The 20,731-nt window shown below is 31.6% G+C and overlaps 1 protein-coding gene, 2 long non-coding RNA genes and 1 pseudogene across 3 annotated transcripts; 3 read left to right on the top strand and 1 right to left on the bottom strand.

The window, feature by feature from the left end:
- Positions 1-1,971: 1,971 nt before the first annotated feature.
- On the top strand, positions 1,972-2,977 carry LOC126771992 (uncharacterized). Its single transcript, XR_007669586.1, has 3 exons — positions 1,972-2,083; positions 2,179-2,374; positions 2,774-2,977. It is a non-coding gene; the product is annotated as an uncharacterized LOC126771992 (long non-coding RNA).
- A 3,475-nt stretch (positions 2,978-6,452) lies between these two features.
- LOC126772057 (uncharacterized) lies at positions 6,453-9,293 on the top strand (annotated as a pseudogene).
- A 12-nt stretch (positions 9,294-9,305) lies between these two features.
- On the bottom strand, positions 9,306-10,817 carry LOC126772009 (uncharacterized). Its single transcript, XR_007669605.1, has 3 exons — positions 10,649-10,817; positions 10,487-10,562; positions 9,306-10,098 (listed from the first exon to the last, which is right to left on the bottom strand). It is a non-coding gene; the product is annotated as an uncharacterized LOC126772009 (long non-coding RNA).
- A 2,283-nt stretch (positions 10,818-13,100) lies between these two features.
- On the top strand, positions 13,101-15,987 carry LOC126771986 (uncharacterized). The gene is made up of 3 exons (XM_050492188.1): positions 13,101-13,161; positions 14,563-14,942; positions 15,750-15,987. Exons 1-3 carry the CDS (start codon positions 13,101-13,103, stop codon positions 15,867-15,869), a joined length of 561 nt encoding a protein of 186 aa, XP_050348145.1. The 3' UTR covers positions 15,870-15,987.
- The last annotated feature ends 4,744 nt before the right edge of the window (positions 15,988-20,731 follow it).

Genomic DNA, 20,731 nt, shown 5'->3' with positions numbered 1-20,731 from the left:
TAATAATTTAAATATATTGGTATAATTTGTTTTTATTTCGTAATAAATATACAGTTTATTTAAATAAGCTACTACCCTAATCTAATAGAATGTATTACAACGAATACGGACAGAGATTAACCAGGTCCCTGTTACCAGGAAACGCCATGCGTCTCCGATATACGTGTGTTCGATGCAAATAACGCAATGTTGAAGTCAACAGCATATATAATAAACAAAATCTTTATTTTTGAGTTAGTGATCTGTTAAAAAAAGTATGCATAGCTACCAAATATTTAAATAAAGATACTAAATGGGTACTACATGCTGGTAGTATTTTAAAGCTGATCTATCACTTTGTACAGTCATTTTGATGCACACTACAGCGCGGCAATCGGCGTGCTTTATATATATAAGCGTAGGCGCGTTTAACCGACAATGGACCTGCATAAGCTGAATCCTGCATGAAGCTATTTTATGTGTTTGATCATATAGATCTGAATGTAAGTTACATTGGAAGAATCTGAATATCTGAAACTGATATATTTTTTTAATTTGTTTTTTTTCCTTTCAACTTTCAATCATCACCATTTTAAAGACTATCATTTATAAGCTTAAGCTAGAGTTTCAGCTAATTCAACTGAACAGTTGTTTTGTAGCATTTTTTATCGAATAAATGTTCAACGTGATTCTTGAAATTGACATAACTTTTTATCTATTTATAAACCGATTGAATTAAGCAAATACTAAATTTTATGTGAAGTTTTCCACAATATATTAGTGAAAACCGCATGCAAATCAATCAAGCCGCAACAAACGGACAGACAAACAAACATTGTTTTGGGTTCTATTGCATTGATAAAGGCCCCCAATAATAGTTTTACTCCTATTTTTTTCATGTAGAGACAGCGATCGGTTACATTTTTGTTATATGTATAGATGATTGATATAAAGAGGCTGGTTATAGCCTATTCTTGGTTTTAAGGGAATGAAAACAAGGGTAAAACTGCTGTAGCGCCAGATCGAATGCAGCCGTATTGCTTCGTTAGAACTTGATATAATAGTGATATGAAATGCGATGATGATGACAACGAAGAATCAGAGTAATTAATTCTATTTTGCCATGTTTTTCGGATATTTGTAATTGATATTATTGATTGATTGATATTTTGGCTACAAAATGTGTTTGTATTGTTACAGGTCAAGAGCGAGAATGGATGGATTCGCAACTTGACCTTTGATTTTCTATTGGATGGTTAAACAAGTGTAAAGCGTGAGCGTGCGACTTTGCTTAGTTCTATGGTTGATGGTTAATCAAGTGTAAAGCGTGAGTTCGGATTGGTTCACGACTTTACTTTTTTCTATGGTTGTATGTACTGGCGAGAGACGGGAGTGAGAATGGATGGGTTCGCTACCTGTATTCGTCACGTACATACCTAATTTTAAGGATTGAAAATGTTGAAAAAGTTGGTTGTTTTATGGTAAAATTGTTGATAATAATTTAGTTTTAAGGGTTAAAGAAAAAATATAAAATTGAGTTAATTACGGACAATGGTTGACAAATGTTTAGTAAATCTATGAGTTTTTGTTTATACTGTGATATGGTTGTTTTGATGTAATGTAATTATCTAAAGTTTGAATCCTAAAAGTTTTATCGTAATGTATTGTATTTTTTTGTATATGTAAGTAATATGAATTACGATAGTTTAATTTATGGTTTTAATTTTTTTTTTAATTTATTTATTTTTCATGCAATCGATAAGTCAGTTTACCGAGTGTAAGGTTCTCACCTGAGACGTGTATGGGGTCATACACGTTATCCGGATAGTCGAGTGTAAGGTTTGACTGATTTTTAATAATTATTTTGAGATTTTTAGAAAATAATTGTAATATTTTTAACTAAATTAACACTGGTTGGAAATTATTGAGCGTATAAAACTACGCGATATATAAAAAAAGAAAAAAAACACGGGAAGATCGACTCGTTCGATGGTTGCCAGGGTGATTGCAGGAATTCAAATAAAAATTGTAATTGAATTGTAAAATATTAATTAGTAAAAAATTATATAACAAGATACGTGTGGAAGAGAATAAAATGTTTAAAGTAAATATGAAGGATTGTTTTACTGGGGTATTCTTACAAAAGATGTATTGATTTTATATCAGTTTATATTAATTTTTCTTGTTTCTTGTGTTTAGAACCAGTATTACCACAAAATGTGCTGACGAAAGCAAAATGTTTAGAACACGCGTACAAAATAAGAAGAAGCGCTAAAAAGTTAAGAAAGAAAATATTTCTCCCTATAACTCCGATTGCTCAAATTCATCTAATTAATAGTAAACTAAAAATTAGAATTAGGTAATGGGGTCAAGGGAACCGGGACACAAGTTACAGGTATGTAAGATTATCAATCTATTATGTGACTATTTTATTTGTTTTAAGAAAAGTTGCGGGCTCCAATAAATAATTTTAAAAAAATAAGTTCTGAAAATTTAGAATACCGATTATGTTATCTAATGTTTCATAAGCCGAGATGGCCCTGTGGTAAGACCGCGTGCCACCAACCTTGGGAACTAAGATTTTATGTCCCTTGTGCCTGTAATTACATTACATTACATTACATTTGTGATTATAATTCATCTCGTGCTTTACGGTGAAGGAAAACATCGTGAGGAAACCTGCATGTGTCATGTGTGGAATAAGCTCCAAAACCTTCTCCTCAAAAAAGAGGAGAGGAGGCCTTTAGCCCAGCAGTGGGACATTCACAGGCTGTTACGGTATCTAATGTTTCAGAAAAAATGCATAAAATGCAGTATCCTCTTAACGTGGATCGTGGACGTCTGGACGCTACGTAGCTCCGCCGCTGGATAGGGACTCATAGTGCCAGTCCCAAGCTTGGAACAAGGAGGAGAGTTGGCCGTATGCAATAGTTGAGAACGTGTGATATCATTTGTTTAACATAACTATTAAAATTTAATTTTTTAATTGAATAATATTTTCGCCAACCAACTGAATTTTTAAGACAGACACGGATGCTGTCGTTTTATTTTAATCAAACATTAATATTTACGAAATACTTAATAAAATTAATCAAAACAACTTCATTTTTAATATGGTTAACATGGACTGCAGTGAAATTAGTAATAATTAATTGATTAATTATTTCTACTCGTAGACAGAGAAACTAAGCTTATCTGTCTACGGTACTACTATAGTGTGAGTGATATACCATTATAAATTGTGATACGAATATTTATATATTGTTAAACTCAACGCTACGACCAACGCGTATATAATTTAGAATAACCTAATATTTATTGAAGTTAATTTGATTATAAATTTTGTTTTAATGTTATTTAACTTCGTGATATGATTTTTACAACGACCGACATTATAATGATTTAACTTTTGTATAAAAAGCGATGTATTTACAATGAACAATCATAATTATTGTTGAACTTGAACAGGGTGGTTACTCTGCCTCTTTAATGAATATTGTTTATAACAACACAACACTTCTTTCGCTATCCTGGCTCACCTTTTGTTTCAATATATTAAGTTTTACTCCTTACATTACATCTACCGATAGCCTAATCTAACTACTAGAGGAGTAAATACAAATAACCAATTTTTGACGTTCAATAGACATGATATAATTGGTTGAGATCATAGCATTAGTTTGTCTGCCTACGGTTGAGATATAAAATAATCTGTGATATTCATTATGGGCACGGGAATAACGCCGTTTTTAAATCTGATCTGATTTTTTTTCTATATTAAATACATTAATTAAAATTTGGTATGGCAGGCCACAACTCCACCCTATCTCATTGATAGAAAACTCTTCATATGTTATCATAATTCGTTCTTAAAACATAGTATTATGTAAAAGAGCAAACTATCAAATAAAAGCTAAAAAGTTAAATTGAAAATATTAACATTTAACTTTTTACAGATCATAAATGCCAACATTCCTTGTCCCACCATGGGTGGTTAACAGTATATTTGGAAAACTAAAACGTTAGATTCTTGACGTCGACAAAGAAACTAACGGACCAAGTCCCCGTGCAACCGCGATTGAAACAAAGATAGTATGTCAATTTATGCATATAATGTTGTCATAGTAACTGCATTCCCTGTTTTGGGAGATAAATAATTTTCAGGATTTAATTAAAACAAAATGAGGTTAAATTTTACTTTTTATTTATTTTTTAATAAAAATATTTTTTGGTTTTCCAACTACACCCAAAAACCGTTGCATTGTTTGTTTTTGTTTCCGTTATCAATAGTGTTTCAGTATCTATATATGGTACTGGATTAGCATTCTCCTCAGATGTTGCAATCTAAAACACTCAATTAAATTATTTATAAAACATGTTTGCCACATATATTCTTTGTTAACCTCTTGAGTTGGAATGCATATTTAATAAATTCAAAGAAAATGTTAAATAGGATAAAGAATAAATTAAAATAACATATTTATAGATAACGAAGCATTTAATTTTATTATTGGACTCCGTATTTATTTGTTTACATTGTCATCGAGTCGCAATTTTAAATCTAAAATCGAGACATTTTATTAGGTTTCGCTGTCAGCAACTTACATGATAAATAGTTATAAGTTATGAATGATAAAAACTGGAAAATCCTATTATCTTCAGGATTTTAATGCAATATAAGGTTGCGTCATGCTATGGCATAAAAAATCATCACTGAGAAACTACATTTAGGGATAAAACCGTGGTCGTTTTTATATCGAAGATTGTATAATCTTCCATATAAGGATTATTTCTGTCTTTTCACAGGGTTAGAATCGTTTGTCACACAATGAACGCACCAACTGTCCAGTTTGTTTCGCTACTTGAGTATCCGACCTTGATAAAACTAATTACGCGATAAGGGACAAAAGATTTACACACATATAATAATTGGATGGAATTCGGTTGAACGGCGTAGATATCGATGTTCTGCGACGCCATCTAGTGACGAAGTATAAAAAATGCATAATAGAATGGCCTTCTACGTAAAAAAGAAAATGTATAGTCAGACAACTGTCTGGCTATAACTTTAGATTACCGATTCATTGATTATTATTGTAACATACTAATAATTACATCGAACTTTATAACATGGTTACTAGGGCATACCTACTATAAGCAAATCTTAACGAACATTGTTGTAGCCTCAAATATGTCTCCAATCTATGGAGGGCAAATGTATAATAAAAATATAGGTAAAATTGTAAAGCTATTATTTTATTCGTATCGTACCTGTACCAGTGCTACGAATTGCGAAAATTTTAATATTATTTTGAGTTAAGTAACTAAGTACGTACGACTCTTTTTATACAGAGAAAGTTTCAAGATTAATCCATCACACTGCTTTACAATGTTTGATAAATGAGCAAAAAAAACTAAGATACCGTTATGCTTTATTTTCATATACATAGCTACAGTTAACCGCAGTTTTTTGGTCATGACATTTAAATTTAAACTTGATTTATTATTTTGTCAAAAAAGCTATTAGTATATTTTATACTTTATTTAAAAGTAATTACATATTTTAATTGATTAATAAATGGTACAAATTGATATTAGATCTTTGTCTCTTTAATCTCAACTGTGGTGGATTCGTCCGCTTCTCAGAAGATGGCGGAACGTTCTCTCAGTTTTGTTGTTCGTGCTTTTTCTGAACCTTTGACGATTTTTATATAACTTTGCTTCGTCCGAACATTTCGTCGTAATGGCGCTCCTGTAATTTTATTAACACAGTCTTCGGACTACAAAAACATATTTTTTCATTTACTTAATTAATTCTAATAATTAGTTTTATGTTATCTGTTTCTTTTGTTAGATGGTATAACACAAAAATATTCCATTAATAAAATATCTTAAAATTAAAAAGTTGAAAGGTACAAAAGTTATGGGATTAAAATATGAATACCAACCTAATCCTTTTAGGAACATTGCACTTTTCAGCGACGGTGTTGACAATATCGTCTACTAATTTGGGGCCCAATTGCTTTTTCGGTGATTTGTTCACAAACGCCGGTGCTTGCTTTCCAGTTAAGGAATGAGTAGCTAGAATTATAAAGAGTTTTATTTTTAATTTAATCATTTTTATTAATATCCTTTATTTTACCATTTGGTGTCGCAGAATAGTTTTCAGTTTGAGGCAAAGTGACACTAATTATATCCTACATCTTGAATATTATGGCTGCCTGTCCACCGGAGCGGAGCGAGGCAGCGGAGCGGAGAAACGGATAAATATTAACCAATAAGATTGCACAAAATCTCCGCTCCTCTTTAGTGGACAGGGAATTGCGAACTTGTTTAAAAATTCATACAAAACCGGTAAGCGGAGCGGAGATGCGGAGCGGGGAAGTGGAGCGGGGAAGCGAGTGCGGGCTGCGCTCGCGCCCCGCAGTGTGCCAGTGACCAGCGTAGTCTGACTAGTGCATTTGTGGACGACGTAGTGAAGAAAATGGATGAAAAACTTATCGATAGTGTGAAAAAGTTTCCGTGCATTTGGAACACGTCTTCAGAATTTTACAAATGCAATGAAACAAAAGATGCTGCGTGGAACCAAATAATCATTGAAACAAAAATATCGCATGGTAAGTAATATTATAAATCTTTATTCTATAATACCCTCTAGTAGGCGTATGTTCATATATTTTTTCGATCATTTAAACAAAAGATGCTCAGTGCCATACAAGTCGAGTTAAAATATGATGCTAACTAAACTATAATTTTTTTTATTTAACTGAAGAATACCTAAATAATATCCGATACCTAAACCATATTACTGATTAGAGATTCTTTTCAAAATTCTAGAATCTTGCCATGGAACCTTCCCCTGATTATTGAAGTATGAACAATACATTTCGCGAACTTCATATCCATCGTTACTAGAATGTTGTGTTTCTGTAATATCATCAACAGATAATAATGTTTGCTCCATGTTACTTTCAATATTGTTTATATAATCTGGTTGTCTTTGAATTAAAAAAATGTGCAAAACACATGTTGCTTTTATTGCCTTGTCAACTGTTTCTATTTTGCATTCGAAGTCTTTACGATACACGTACCATTTTCTCGTCAATACACCGAAAGTTGCCTCAACAATGCGACGTGCTCTAGATAATCGGTAATTAAATATTTTTCTTTCTGTGTTTAGTCTTATCACGTGGGTATGGCCTCATAAAATTTTCAATTAATGGGAAAGCTTCGTCTCCTATGAATACGAACGGAATTTTTGCGCCACCTTGATACAATGGTGCCGGCGCAGGTAAATTTAATCTCTTCTCTTTTAGACTTTTCCCGAAAACGCTGTTATCAAAAATTCCTGCGTCAGAAAATCTCCCCATAGAGCCCACATCAATCATAATGATTTTTCTTCTGGCATCAGCTAAACACATCAATACTACAGAAAACCTCTTTTTGTAGTTGAAAAACGAGGACCCAGTTTTCGAGGGAGCCTTGATGTATACGTGCTTGCCATCAAGAGCACCTGTACAATTTTTAAATTGCCATAGTTCATCAAAATCTTTTGCGATTTCTTTCCAGTCCTTTTCGGTTGGTTGCGGCATAACAAGAGGTTGCAATACATTCCATAAAGCATCACAAACCTCATCAACTATTCTCGATACACTTTTCAATCCAATTTTAAAATTCTCTCCCATCGTTGTAAATGACTGACCGGTTGCTAAATACCTAAAAATAAACCTATTTAATTATACGTAACGTATGTGCATCTATTATTTTTTTATAAATAGACCATAGAATACATTGTGTATGTTAACTGTTTCAGTGAAAACTGCAAAATCGCGATGGAAACAACTAAGAGATAACCATCGAGATGCCTTAAAAAGACAAAATGCAACACGGAGTGGACAGGCTAGAAAACAACAAAAAGAATGGAAATATCAGAAAGCCATGTCGTTTCTGTTGCCTTACATGTGCAACAGAGACCGGTCATCTTCAAATCCACCAAATACCATTGATGAGAGTTCACGGGATTCATGCAATTTGTTGCCGTCAAATTCAAATAGTCTTCCTTCTGTTGGTGTTCCTAATAATTCAACAGCTCTTGAGCCTCTCCCATCCACATCCAAAAAAAGAAAGAATGATGAAATTCTAGATCTATTGAAAAAAAATCAAGAACGTCGTGAACTGTTAGAACGAGAACGGATAGAACTTAAAAATATGATGTCAGCCAGTAATAAATACGATGAAATAGACTATTTTTTTTTAATTTGGCTGCGTCGACGAAAAATCTACCGTATTATTTACAACTTCAAATTAAAAAATCCTGCTTTAATGCGGTAATATTTGCTGAAGAAAGTAATCTTCAAAATAATTGGTATTCTCCAAATAATTATGGTTATTCTACAGGATCAACACCTACTCCCGAAAATGTTAACACTAGTGTCGATACTCCTACTGCTCCAAGTGATATCGAAACTAGTATTGATACTCCTACTGCTCCAAATGATATCGAAACTAGTATCGATACTCCTAGTGCTCCAAATAATATCAACACTAGTAGCAATACTCCTAGTGCTCTAATTAATATCAACACTAGTACTGATACTCCTAGCGCTTCACAAATTCAAACAATCCAGGACATAGACACATCTGTATTAGAGCGAACAGGAGCCAATGAAAATGCGAGAATGTGAGATGGATTATGATTTTTAGTAAAATAAAAGTTATTTTGACTTCTAAATGTGTACTTACTTTAAACACACTGCTAATCTTTCACAGCTACTGATTGATTTCCTGTAATTTGTGTCTTGTTTCCGAATATATGGTTCTATCAGAGTTTTCATGAACTTCATTAAGTTCATGAAAAGTACATCTTAAAGCTCTATAAGAATTTCGAATGTTTCTTCATCAGCAGTTTGGAAAAAGGTAAAATATTCACTGTGTTCTGAACGATGTTTGATATGATTTCTTAACCAAAATCTATGTTTCCTTATAGAATTGTTCAAATGGTATATAATTCTGTTTCTTCTGACTCCAACTCTTCTGCCTCGAGTAATGTAAAGTAATAACGTATTAACTGTTTCGACAACATGTCTGCTGTCACTGACATTTCGCGTAGCACTAAATCAATCGCTTGCCGCCGAGAGCTCGAAATAACTCGTCGCGTACTCATATCCCCGCGTATGAAAAATAGTCCGCAACTCCGCTCCGCATTACTTTCTAGCTCCGCTCTGGTGGACATACACAGACTGCAACTCCGCTCCGCATTACTCTGTTACTCCGCTCCGCTGCCTCGCTCCGCTACGGTGGACAGGCAGCCTTAAACGTGTATAAGAATCAACATCTTTCATTAGGGACATTTTTTAAATTAATGTATAATCTGTTCCGAGTAATGTTTTTACATCTCAAGGTACATTTATTTATTCTGTAAATAGGTAAACGTAAATCGACGATCGCCTAAATATTTGTTCTATATTTGGCTATTACATCAATGACAGTCAAACAACGATATTTATAAGACGTAAAGGTTCGTTTACGTACCATATTTTATTAAAGTTTTAATCTAAATGGAAATAAATCGGACAATGCTTTCAAATATTAATCTCGATTATTAATACGTTAATAATTAAATTATATTTTTTTAATGTATTTTAATTTCACTAAGAATATTGTCACGGTGTTCGTTCCACCAAGTTACCGTTACATTAATAAAACTGATCATAAAGATTATAAAATTTACAACATAAAAAATCAGGGGGTGGGCCCTTGACAGCATCTGGTCAATTAAGTTAACATTCATGCAATAAAATATTACAAGTTAGTTGTAGGCGAGTTGGCATCGGTTAAAATTAAGTAATAGACTTAAATAAAGAAATAAGCAGGATAGTGCAAACCCCGAACGCATTGTCACAATGAGTGAACAAATAAATAAAAGCAGTGCGAAGCAGCAAAAAGCACCAGCAGTAACAGCAGGCCACAGGACAAGCAGCCTCTCCTTCACAAAACAGCGGAGCCTCCAACAGCCCCAAATCAGCCACAATTCCTAGGTTGAGTTCACCGAAAAATATTATATTACTTTGTAATGCAATATACAAAGTATATATAAAATTAAAGAAAAATAAACACTCCCTGTGAACAAAACAACTTATTACCTATCTTGCATAAATACTAAGAAGGTCCTAAGAATGCCCTAGACACAGGTACAAAGAAAAATAAGTTAATAAAATCAAGTAATAACCTAAACAATTGAGGTTATTAAAGTTAACTTTTAAAGTGTCAGAATATGGCAAATTATTGCTTAATTAGCAATAAAATATTATTAGAAAGCATGAACTATACTTAATTTAATGGAACAAAGCTTTTAAACAATTCGAATCACATTAGGATTCGACCCAGGTCACCTAGTACATTGACAAGGTCTATGTTCAGTTTTTGAACAAAATATTAAGAAATTGATAAAAATAAATATTGAACCACGTGATATATTGAATTGAATGTAATTTATGCATCAACTCACCTCAGGAGTGTTTAAATATGTAGAAATAAGGCAATATATGACTTATATTGCAAGAGGCACGGTTTCGATACAAAGACTGGAATTAAACGAAGAATCGATTAAATACTACTCAAATAACAAATAATATGCCTCGACTAAACGAATACAATGTGTTTTACTTACGGCTTGGTAACTCGAACCTCTTAAATAAGTTTTACAAAGTAGATGACGTATATTCAACGAATATACTTACAAAAAGGAATATATTTAATCGTTTAAACTGACAGGCATCGGTAAGCGACCGGCGCTTGCTCAACGATCAAAAAGATGTTTGACCGGCGAACAACGTAGTGCTGCCATCTCTCAAACAGCATAGATAATAAATGTCGAAACAATGAATGCCGATTCGATAACCGTAATTTATTTTATAAACCGGTTAGGTTAGGTAAAATAAATACAACATTTTAATAAAATTAAAATATTGAAAAATTAAAATTTTTAGGGTTACAAAATTTAAAACAAAGCATAATACAAGGACAATGTAAGAAGGAATGCACTTGATTAATTTCTATTTAAATGTTAACGGGAATTAGTAGTTACCTTCTAGGAAAGACGGCTTGCAACAATTGTCTCGTCGCTGAAGTGTGGGAAGTCGAATCGTTTTCTGCCATTAGTCTGGCAGGCACGGTGATTTCATTGTCAGTATAAGTAGGTAGTTGTTAATTTTTTTCGTTATTTATGTTAGAATTTATATAAGGCAATAAAAGCCTTATTTATTGATTGATTTTTTCCATATAAGTAGGTGATTAAGGTATTATATTGTTAGCACCACATAACAGAGTCACACACAATATAGACCATAGAATAAATAAAATCGCTGTCTATAAATAATCGAGTATAATAATTTATTAAATATTTTGTATCGTAATTAATATTAGTCTATTTGGATCATTAGGTCAAGTTTACGTCAAACTTTAGAGTTTTCGAAGTAAGATCGAAGAGCTTAGTGCGTGTCAGTATTTTAATAAATATCTTAGTGTTATAATTTAAAAAAAAAACTTATATGTAAAGTCTAGATCGAGAGACAGAAAAATATGTGTAAGGTTCCATTTTATAAAGAAATAATTCGATTGGTAAGAAATAAGTCTTTATTCAATAACAAAATTCTTAATGTTGTCTAATAATGTCTAAAGCCTCCTAACCCTGTTTGAAGATTATCTCCTTAAGATAACAAAAGCGATTGAAGATGAAGAAAATATATTTTATAAATAGTAACATTTTACAACTTCAATAAATTTTATTCATAATATTAGGATTTTAAAGATTTCTAATTGCCCAGAAAATGTACAAGATAAGTCTAAAATAATACAGCAGTAAAGCGCTTAAACATTAATTGTTTCAAAGACAATAAGTAACTATAGTCGTAATTTTTATGTTCCCTTTTAGGGTACTGGACAATGAAAGTAGATAGGAATTTACCTGAAATTCTATAAAAAATTATTTCACAAAAGAAGATAATATATTTAGATCAGATCTAAAATGTTTGGATACATTAAAATTAATAACTGTTTTTGCTTAATCAAAATGCCATAGTGGATTTTTTGAGAATACTAATGAAAATTTTACATTATTTGTAAAAAAATCCAAAACTCATTTAAAATAAACTGTTGCCAATTTTCTATAAAAACATGCTAAATCTATATTGATTCGATTTTAAGGTTCCGTTGTGCTTTCCGTAGAAAACCTTTTCGCCTCACCGCAAGTTCTATATATGCTCATGCGAGATGATTTAATATTCATTTATATAATTTGTATTTATTATGAAACGAACAAATATTAAATTTTTATTGTTTATTAGTGATTTACTAGATCGTGAAAAGATTTAATTCACTATTTTTAAATATAGAAATATGTCCAGGGATAAATAAGTGGTATGCAACGAGACCTCATTATTTTTAATTTTATTTTGCAAATGTTTTAAAAAATAGACTAAAATTTAATGGGAACTAGGTGAAGTCTCTTCGACATTCCAATTACCCACATAACATAAAATAATCATGACCTTATAGGCTAGGCCACCCGCTTAAATTTAGTTCTTTAATTAATAAATGTTTGCGTTCAAAATTTATTGTTAATAGATTTAATGAAAATATTATATTAAACATGTATTTTTTCAGACAAAATATAATTACTAAATAATGAAATTTGTATAATATGGGTTAACAAACATTTCAGAAAATGATTTTATTTAACTGTATTTGGACTTAATCGGTTATATTGCTTAGTACAACTTTAGTATAATACTAGTTTAAAAAGATACAGGTAAAAACATTGGTTCTAGAAAAGAGCATCCAATAGGATAAGGAAATAAACAATAGGTTTATTGAGGTTTCCTTGTTATACAAAGTAATGCTTAGCGACCGAGTTGAGCCCAAAACATGTACCTTATATTTTATACCTGGAATTGACAATTTAAAAGCACGGTACTTTGAATAACTGCTGACAATTGCTATCGGATTCTTATTTGAACTGTAACTACTAAACAAAATCGAATCGATAATTTTACTGTTTCTTAGTGAGCATTTATTAAGAAATATTTATTTATTTTAAATTGCAATTCATTTCCCTTTACAAGATGTTCGCCGATATTGACGCCGCTCTAGCGCTGCTGGAGCTGCACAACAGCCCCCGTCAAGGTAATTACGAAAATACTTGTAAGTGATAGCTTATTATTATAGATAGATAAGAAATCTGAATAAGGATTAATTTTAATTTATAACGTTTAAATTTTTACAGTCGAAACAAGATCTATTGGCGTCGCAACGCAGGTAACGATAAAACTAAAATGGTTTCTTTTGAACTAAGGATACCTAAGTACCCGACATTTGTCTCCCAATAAATATCAAACAAAAGATTTTGTTACACATGAGACAGTACGCAACCGATGCATTTCTCAAATGTTTTAGATCAAATAATAACTGAAGTAAAATATTATTAGAATATTATAACGACACTATTACTGACTGAACTATACTATATTTATAACTTATATACCTCCCTTGAATACACGGGCGAAAATTTGTAAAAAATAATTTAAAAATTTTCAAGCGAGCCACCTAGCTTAATTTAGGGGAATCATATAACTGTAAAAACGGTCATTATATATCTAAGCCTAAATTTCTTTAACTGTGACCAGCCTTATAGTTATTAAGACTTATAAAATCTCGTATATTTTATGAATATAATAAATTGTAAGAAGATCGTATATCGATATAAGATCGCGTCGTAGTATACATTTTTGAAGCATTTATTTTTCGACAGAAGCAATCTCACATTAATCAATACGGTTTTTTAATCTTTACTATATCCTCGTATATAAAATATATAAATGGAGTACCTATGTTTAATATATACCTACCGAGGTACTAGTTAGTATTTGAGTTCTTCAAAAAGTTGTATAATTATTAAGTATGTATACCACATACAAATGTATCGACAAATAACAGATGTGCTTAAATATTTAAAAATAATAATCTTCTGCGAAATCGTAAACAATATTATTTTGTCATGCATTGATTGTGTGTAAAAAGTGAGCTCATCGGGAAAGAACGCGTAAACCTTAAGGCCCACGATAATAGTTTTACTCAAATATCTTCCATGTACAGACAGTGATCAGTTACATTTTATTATATATATATATATATATATATATATATATATATATATATATATATATATATATATATATATATATATATATATAGGTATAGATATAGTAAAAGACTAAGCGTTCGAAATATACGATTAAATTAAAAAACTTTCAACGCTAGGCGAGCCAGCCAACTGACGATGATTGGTCGGCCGCCGAGTTACAGTACTGATTCAAACATTTACAATTATGTCAATAGGTTACGATTAAAAGTGGTATATTAGCTTTGGGTTACCTTCTCCTGTATATAACGTATTCCCTTTTGACAATAGAAAATCAAAAATAGGAAAGAAGCAATGCAATGCTGAATGTTCTATTAAGCCAGTCATAATAGGTTTACTCTTAGCCATTTAAGTCATAAATAACAAGATTTTCTTTTATTTTTCAGCCGCAAATCAGAGGAACGTTCAGAATCTTAAACTGACATTCGATCAAGGAACGCAGACCGATCCTGTTCTCGATTATCCTTCAATTGTCAATTTAGAAGAACTGGAAACGGCATTAAAACACTTGTACCAGCAGGTCCTAGCCGTATTATATAATTCCGAAAAAAATGAAAGTCGATCAATAATGGATAGGACATCTGAAGATCAAGGACTAGATGAGAATGAAGAGATTTTAGCAGTAGAAGAACCGACCATTGTTCTTCAAAATACGTCAAGTGTTGAGCTCGAAATGGATGAGATGGCTGGTGGCTTAAAAATACGTAGAGTATCAGCGCAGACTACTAACGCATGTTTGCCATTGTCGGTTAACAATGTTGATATGGTTTGTATGTTTATATATTATTCATGTGTATACATAAGTAGTTAAGTATATAAAATTTAATTACCTCTAAAGTTCGACGTAAACTTGACCTAATGATCCAAATAGACTTTAATATTAGCACAGAATATATAACGTATCTCTCTATCACTGGCGTCCAATGGGTAAAAGTAATTTACTGAAAGAGACCAGGTGCAGATCTAAAGGCTTTCGTGCTTTCCGAGGCAAGGGTGTTAAAACTGCTAACTTCGGAAGTCCGAGCTGCTACTGACAATTTCTCAAAAAAAATCCAGCAACATTATTATTGGTCCATCCGGGATCTTTAAATATGTGCTTTCACAACTCAAAGGCTACAAACGTATTTATATTACATAGGACTCATAATCAACTGAATTGTAGAATTTCTATGGTCCTAATTTAATTTCAAAACGATTAAATAAAAACGAATTGCAATTATTTTTAAAGAACGCTTGACGTATTGTTAAAAAGCTTAAACACATTAAACTATAAAGTTATTATTTAGTATGAATTACGATACAAAATATTTAATAAATTATTATACTCGATTATTTTAAAGACAGCTATTATATTTATTCTATGGTCTATTTTGTATGTGGCGCTGTAATGAGGTGCTGACTATATAATACCTTAATCACCTATTTATAGGGAAATAATCTATCAATAAATAAAAGCCAGTATTGACTAATATAAATTCTAACATAAATAAGTAAATAATGAAAAAAATTAACAACTACCTACTTATACTGACAATGAAATCAATATAATTTTTAAAGTATTTTAAATTCGTAGGTTTCAATTGGAAACGGCAATGTCACCGTGCCTGCCAGACTAATGGCAGAAATCGATTGGACTTCCCACACTTTAGCGACGAGACGAACATTTACAATTATGTCAATAAGTTACGATTAAAAGTGGTATATTAGCTTTGGGTTACCTTCCCCTGAATATAACGTATTCCCTTTTGTCAGTTAATAGAATTTCAAAAATAGGAAAGAAGCAATGCAATGCTGAATGATAGAACATTCAATAGCCAGTCGTAATGGGTTTACTCTTAGCCATTTAAGTCATATATAACAAGATTTTCTTTTATTTTTCAGCCGCAAATCAATCATTAGCCATGCCAAGTCAGAGCGCACTAAGTAATAATAATATAATAACTCAAACTGACGACCAAGAGGTAATACTTGCATTCAATGCAAAATTGTATTATTTAATTGTAAATAGTAGACGATATTGTCAACACCGTCGCTGAAAGGTGCAATGTTCCTAAAAGGATTGTTAGGTTGGTATTCATATTTTAATTCCATAACTTTTGTACCTTTTAACTTTTTAGATATTTTATTAAGAAAATGGAATATTTTTTGTATTATACCATCTAACAAAAAATCAGATAACATAAAGTAAAAAATTAAGTAAATGACAAAATATGTTTTTGTAGTCCGGAGACTTAGTGTTAAAAAAATTACAGAAGTTCTATTACGACAAAATGTTCGGACGAAGCAAAGTTATATAGAAATCGTCAACGGTACAGAAAAAAGCACGAACAACAAAACCGAGAGAACGTCTCGCCATCTTCTGCGAAGCGGACGAATCCGAATATTTGAGATTAAGGAGACAAAGATCTTTTATTAATTTGTACCATTTGTTAATCTATTAAAATATGTAATTACTTTTAAATAAAGTATAAAATATACTAATAGTTTTTTTTTTTGATAAAATAATTAATCAAGTACAAATTTAAATGTCATGACCAAGAAACCAATATTATCATTATTATATATTTGTATCAATATTACATCATAACATAAATTAAATCAATATTCACAGAGTAAACAATTGTGTTTTTAGTAAAGTTAACATACTATACAATCTAATCTGAACAAAACAGTGTGACTTTTTTGTGTGGTGGGTGTTTTGCTATAAGCATTTCACTATCTACCGATCATTAACTAATACAAAAGAATTGAGTACAAAGGGACGAAAGCTTTTTACGAAACGTAAAAAGCTGAGTCAATCAATCAAACGCAATATACCAATACTCAATATAAAGTCGATAATATAGACCTCACAGAAAGTAAACTTCGTAACATTATACAGCAAGATTTAGCTTTAACAATACATAATTTAGTAACCACGCAGCTAAATACTATTAATGATCAAATAAAAGGTTTTTGTGAATCACTTAACTTTATTAATGCGCAGTATGAGCAAATGAAATCAAAACTTGAGAAAAAATTAAACATTGTTGACCAACTAAAACGTGAAAATGATAATCTTTAATCCTCTGTAAAAGACCTTACCTCTAGATTAAATATTGTTGAAGTGCATATGAGAGAGTGCAATGTTGAGATAAATGGTATTCCTGAGCATGGAAATGAAAATTTATCAAATGTAATTGTTCAATAAGTAATGTTATTGTAAATCCTTTGACGGAAGACGACATAAAACATGTTACTAGAGTTGCGCAATTTAACCGAAACACCGAAAACGAGAAACCGCGATCAGTCATCGTCTAGCTACAAAGTGCAAGACATCGAGACGCGATGTTAGCGGTTGTTGCTCAATTTAATAAAAAAAATCTAAAGAAAAACTAAATCACATCACCTCGGAATGAGGGACATGTAAACATATATATGTTTCGGAATATTTATCGCCAGAAAATAAAGCACTTCACGCAGCCACACACACTAGAGCCAAGGAAATGAAATACCGCTTCACTTGGGTGAGAAATGGAAAAAGTTTTGTACGTAAGGATGAATTGAGCCAGGCAAAACAAATCAAGAATGAAGATTGTCTGAAGCTTATAAGCTAACATCATTATTTCTACCAGTATTATGGGTTAGCAAAATGTTAGATATATACTATCAAAACGTAAGAGGCAACAAAAACGTACGATATCCTAAAAAATTTCCTAAATTCTAATTATAAAGTTGTAATTTTTACTGAAATATGGTTGAACTTCGCAATCTCTAGTAATGAGCTGTTTGATTCACGCTATATAGTGTACAGGAAGGATCGTTTTTGTTCAGAACTCTCAAAAAAAGACGGAGGAAGCGTATTAATTACTATATCTAAAGATATTTCTTCTTGCCGAGTATGTCATTGGGAGACCGACAATGAAATGATGTGGGTTAAATTAGACATAACCAGTGATTATTCTGTTAAAAAAGGCGGTGTTTGTGTTGTATACCTACCACCTCCGGTAAAAGTAGAAAATACTAAATTTTTTTTTGAAAATATATATGTTGTTACTAATCAAATTGATGATGTAATAGTAGTAGGCGGTTTTAATATGGGCCTTATTGAATGGAATGCAGGTGATGATTGTACGTATTTGATTCTGTATCATCCTAATCTGTTAATAAGTCTCTCGTATCCTCATATATCATACATCCGACCCAAAGTCTGTATACGATACAATTTTTATAAGGCTGATTATGCAGAGATTGGTAACGAATTAAGTGATATGGATTGGTATTACAAATTTTCCAATTGTAATAATGTTAATGCCATGATAGAGATACTTTACAGCACTCTGTATGAAATAATAGAGCGATTAGTACCTAAGCGAAAATTACGGAATTCTAAGTATACTAAATGGTTCAAACACAACCTTACTAAGTTACTCAAGGAAAAGGAGAAAATATGGTAACCCTAGGGATAAACTTGAATTTCAAATATTGCGTAGTCACTGCCATGATTTATTTGATAGTTGTTATAATAACTACAAAAGAAACGTCGAATATAATATTCAAAAGAATCAGACTTTATTTTGGAATTACTTTAAAAGCAAACGTAATGTAAATTTTTTGCCTGCATCTATGTCGTTGGGTGGCATTAGCGCTAGTTCAGGCGTAGAAATAGCCAACCTTTTCGCTAGCCACTTTTCTTCTGTCTATCCTAATGAATCTACACACACGATAACTCCAAATAATATACATTACACTTCACACACATATAACTCACATTACAACACTTACTAAAATAACATTTAACGAAGAGGTGTTAAAAAAAATTAAATCATTAGATCCTGAAAAAGGAGCGGGTCCAGACGAAATTCCACCTATTTGAATAAAAAGATGCGGCTCTGCTCTAGCTTTTCCATTGACGTTAATTTTTAATAATTCTATAAAGGACGGTATTTTCCCCGAGGAATGGAATAAAGCGCGAATAGTACCAGTTCACAAATATGGAGACCGATCGAATAACTACCGTCCAATCTCTATCCTTTCCTGTCTTTCTAAGCTGTTAGAGAGCCTAGTGTATCCCTTGCTTAATAAACATTTTAACAACATCATCACACACTCGCAGCACAGTTCAAACTAATCTAACACATTTTACTTCAGACTTGGCATTAGCGATGGACAGGGGGGACCAGATAGATGCTATACATGCTGATTTCAGTAGCGCATTTGACAAAGTAAACCATCAAATACTTCTTAATAAATTACATCAGTATGGCCTTGGAACCACTCTACTTAGATGGTTTCAGTCATATTTGGCATAAAGATCTCTTACAGTTGCCGTAACTGGGTTTGAATCTCAGATATATTTAGCTAAAAGTGGGGTTCTAATGGCTCACATTTGGGTCGCCTCTTGTTTCTCGTTTTTATAAACGATATTACTGAGAATATAAAGTATTGTATGTGTTCATTTGTGTTTGCAGACGATCTCAAAATATACAAAACAGTAAAATATACAAAACAGTAATAATAACAGTAAAATATTGTTGAGGTCGTATTGTACGACCTCAACAATATTATTGCATGCTGTCATCTCAAAAATATGACTGTTAACGTAGGCAAATGTTTTCATATAAAATTTACCTGTAAGAAAAAACCGCTTGTTTCTAGTTACTCAATTGAAAATAAAATATTACAAGAATTATCGCAAATTAAAGACTTAGGAGTCACTATTGACAGGCGTCTAACCTTTGTAACTCATGTTGATAACATATTTGTTAAAGCGGCTCAAAATCTTGGTTTTATCAAGCGGAACACTCAAGGCTTTTCAAGGAAAACTAAATTACTCTTGTACAATTCATTGGTGCGTAGCTTAGTCTTGAGTATGCTAGTGTTATATGGAACCCACTGTATAGCATACAATCTCAGCGTATTGAGAGTATTCAGCGAGCCATTACGAAACATCTTGCTTTTTCATGAAAAGGATTTTTCGTATAAATTTTGCCAAAGAACGTTTGGCAAAATTTATACGATTTCTCTTCGGAGTAGGCGCGAAATGTTAGAACTTAAATTCCTACACAGTATTATTAACTATAAGGTAACCAACTCAGACTTAATTGAGAGAATACTGATATCAGTTCCGTCTAAGTCACACAGAAGTACTCACACACACAAAATATTTCATACTCCTTGCGTAAAGTCTCATATTGGTAAACAAGCTCCCTTAGTACGGTTGTATAGAAAATATAATAATATCGTTAGATCAATACCGAGATTGACATTTTTTATGACTCTACCTTAATCTTCAGAAATAAGTTACTTAATTATTATAAAATGCATGATTCGTTTTAATTATTACTTTTAATAATTTTAATTATAATTTCGACGATTGATTCTTTATAATAACAATGACATTATTTATTATTTAATTTTGACATTTTTAATAGTTACAGATGATTTTTTGTTACTTTTAATTTAAATTAGATTAGATGGAATCTGGAAGTGCTATTGTAATTGACATGCATATTAGATTTACTATTCCTGTTTAATAAAATAATTATTTTTAATGCTTTATATGTATGTTGTAAG

This window comes from Nymphalis io, chromosome 11 (assembly GCF_905147045.1).
Source record: "Nymphalis io chromosome 11, ilAglIoxx1.1, whole genome shotgun sequence".
Classification (NCBI taxonomy): Eukaryota; Metazoa; Arthropoda; class Insecta; order Lepidoptera; family Nymphalidae; genus Nymphalis; species Nymphalis io.
The sequence above is the reverse complement of the archived record's forward strand: the minus strand, read 5'-3'. Positions and strand labels throughout refer to the sequence as shown.